The sequence below is a fragment of the Sabethes cyaneus genome, chromosome 2 (genome assembly GCF_943734655.1).
Source record: "Sabethes cyaneus chromosome 2, idSabCyanKW18_F2, whole genome shotgun sequence".
NCBI classification, from domain to species: Eukaryota; Metazoa; Arthropoda; class Insecta; order Diptera; family Culicidae; genus Sabethes; species Sabethes cyaneus.
The window spans coordinates 114,680,509-114,683,241 of NC_071354.1; the positions used below are offsets into that span (position 1 = coordinate 114,680,509).

The 2,733-nt window shown below is 37.9% G+C and overlaps 1 protein-coding gene across 1 annotated transcript; it reads right to left on the reverse strand.

The window, feature by feature from the left end:
- Positions 1–1,205: 1,205 nt before the first annotated feature.
- Positions 1,206–1,901, reverse strand: LOC128738232 (glutathione S-transferase 1-like). Its single transcript, XM_053833221.1, has one exon. The coding sequence runs from the start codon at positions 1,833–1,835 to the stop codon at positions 1,206–1,208; it is 630 nt and encodes a 209-aa protein (XP_053689196.1). The 5' UTR covers positions 1,836–1,901.
- Positions 1,902–2,733: the final 832 nt, after the last annotated feature.

The window sequence follows — 2,733 nt, forward strand, 5'->3', positions numbered from 1 at the left end:
ATACGAATATATATGTAAAATTTCATAAGAATTGGTTGTACCGGTCAAAAGATATTACCCCTCGAACACTCGCGCCAACTTTTGCAACACAGTTACTCGCGCGCACTATAATCCCAAACCAAAGAAAACGTGCGCACTAGAGGTTTGACTGGGAAAACTTGGTTTTAGGTTTATCGAACCTTTAGAATAGTTTCTTGAAATTAAAAGCTCTATCGTCTGGTGGAATCTAAATTTTGATTAATCCCCCTAAAAGTGAAATAAAAAAAATTATTTTTCTTCAGTGTCAATATAACACATTGATGTGCTCTGCAAAGTTATAGAGCATATTATTACAAGAAATTTTGCTAGAGACAGTAACCTTCCATCTCTGCAGCTAAGATAGAAAAATCTTATTTATTGTATATGAATTTGTAAACTCATTTTTTCTATTTTTGCTCTTTTTGTAATCGTTGTATGACTTTTTCTTGTATTACAAAATTGTACAAATGATAAAAATACACAACTTTGCTGAATATAGTATACCTCTATGTTTGCTTGTTTAGGAACTGTAGAACTTTGATTATAAAAAATACCTTAATTTTGATTACGAATTACTCGACTACCAGCAGACGGATACATTTTAAACATTTTACATTGGCTAGTTTTGCTGCATACAGACACCATTTTTCCATATGAAGAAACGAAAGAAAATTCCGCTTGGGGTCAATTGCGGTACACCTCGCATGCTGATTGTTTCGTTTCTGTGATGACGGTTTATGCTGATCTATTTTTCCAACAATTTAAATTATTAATGCATTGAATAATTATGACATTTTGCTCAGAATAAGTTTATTGAAGAATATTCGTTAGTTAAACAACGATTTGTAACTTTATAACAATATGGCGTTGAAAAACCTACACGTGTTGTACAAAATACAACAGCGTGAGTTACCGAAGGTTAATAAAAATTGATTAAAATTATTCAAGTAAACTCTATTGATGTGAATCAAATAGAATGGCATTACAGGAAATTATGCATAGTTCAAAAACCTATAAACTAGACCTTTACTAGGCAATGTATATGTTAAAGAATAAGATTTCCTCTTACAACTTACTTTTTTATACAGATAACAACCAAAAACTTTATTCGAAGTATAACACCATGCATTATCACACGTTTTGTTTAGTTTAAAACCAAAGGATCTGGAGACAGAAAAACGCCCCGCCTACTTTTCAAAGTACTTTGCAAAATGCTCGATTCCGGCCTGGTTGATTTCAGTGCCGGGAGCTTCTTTGCGCAGTCTTTCGTACCAACTGGACACGCTAGCGTACTTGCTCAAATCGACTTTAGCGACTTCGTAGGTGGAAATCGTAGCCAGGATGCTTAAATCGGCAATGGTCAGCGAATCACCAGCCACGTATTTGCTCTTCTCGAGGAACTTATCTAGAAACTCCAAGCCATCCAACATTTTCTTTTCCTTTTCCTGGTCAGCCGGTTTTTTGGCGAAGACCTGCGGGTAGACGTAATCGGCAAATCGCTGGTATAGAGTACCCTGATCGAAGTACAACCGCTGGTTAATCAAGGCCCTTTTCTGTGGATCCTTCGGATACAGGAAATCATCTTTGCCGTACTTCTCCACCAGGTAGGCCATGATGGCACGGGAATCCCACAGTGGAAAACCATTGTCCACTATCGTCGGGATGCAGTGCTGTGGGTTGATCTTAAGGAAGCTCGGTTTTAGGTGCTCGCCGGCCATCAGATCGGTAAGCTTGAGATTCAGTTCGACGCCAACGGCGGCGGCGGCCATCTGAACGGCCAGGCATGGCGCAGATCCTGGCAGATAGTAGAAATCCATTTTGTTTTTTTTTTAGATTTTATTCAAACGATTGAAAATTAGCACTAAAGAGCACCACAACGAAAGCTAGAAAAAGGCACTTTGAATTCGACTTCAACCAGCGAAGTACACGACTGAACTCTGAACGACTGAAATTAATAACAACTTACTTATCCTTACTCAGGAATTACATGAAAATAGAATCTATCAAAATTTAAAAGTGTTCCTATTTTGTTCAAAATTTGTAAACTTATTCAATTTTCAAAAATTTTATGTAAACCAACGCATTACGCAACGTTAACCAATAGATGAATTATGTTCCGAAAACGTATCGATTTCTATCTCAAATACCAAGTAAGACCGTATAACAAAGGTTCCTTCTACCACTAGGTGGATTAAATCGGGTTTTTCAAACAAAATACGAAATTATATTCTCAGTGTAATAGGTGAACATTCGCTCGTACTCAGAATTTTCCCAGAACCCGGCAGTTCTGGGAAAAGCGAGAGTTTTCCTCAGTATTGGCGATATATGCATGACTTAGGTCACTTGTACGTAGATTGCTCCGATTTAAGGAATTTACCAAACATGAAATTTTCCTGAATGTTGGCCCACTAGTAGGTGAACATTCGCTCGTACTCAGAATTTTCCCAGAACCCGGCAGTTCTGGGAAGAGCGAGAGTTTTCCTCAGTACTGGCGATATATGCATGACTTAGGTCACTTGTACGTAGATTGCTCCGGTTTAAGGAATTTACCAAACATGAAATTTTCCTGAATGTTGGCCTACTAGTAGGTGAACATTCGCTCGTACTCAGAATTTTCCCAGAACCCGGCAGTTCTGGGAAAAGCGAGAGTTTTCCTCAGTATTGGCGATATATGCATGACTTAGGTCACTTGTACGTAGATTGCTCCGGTTTAAG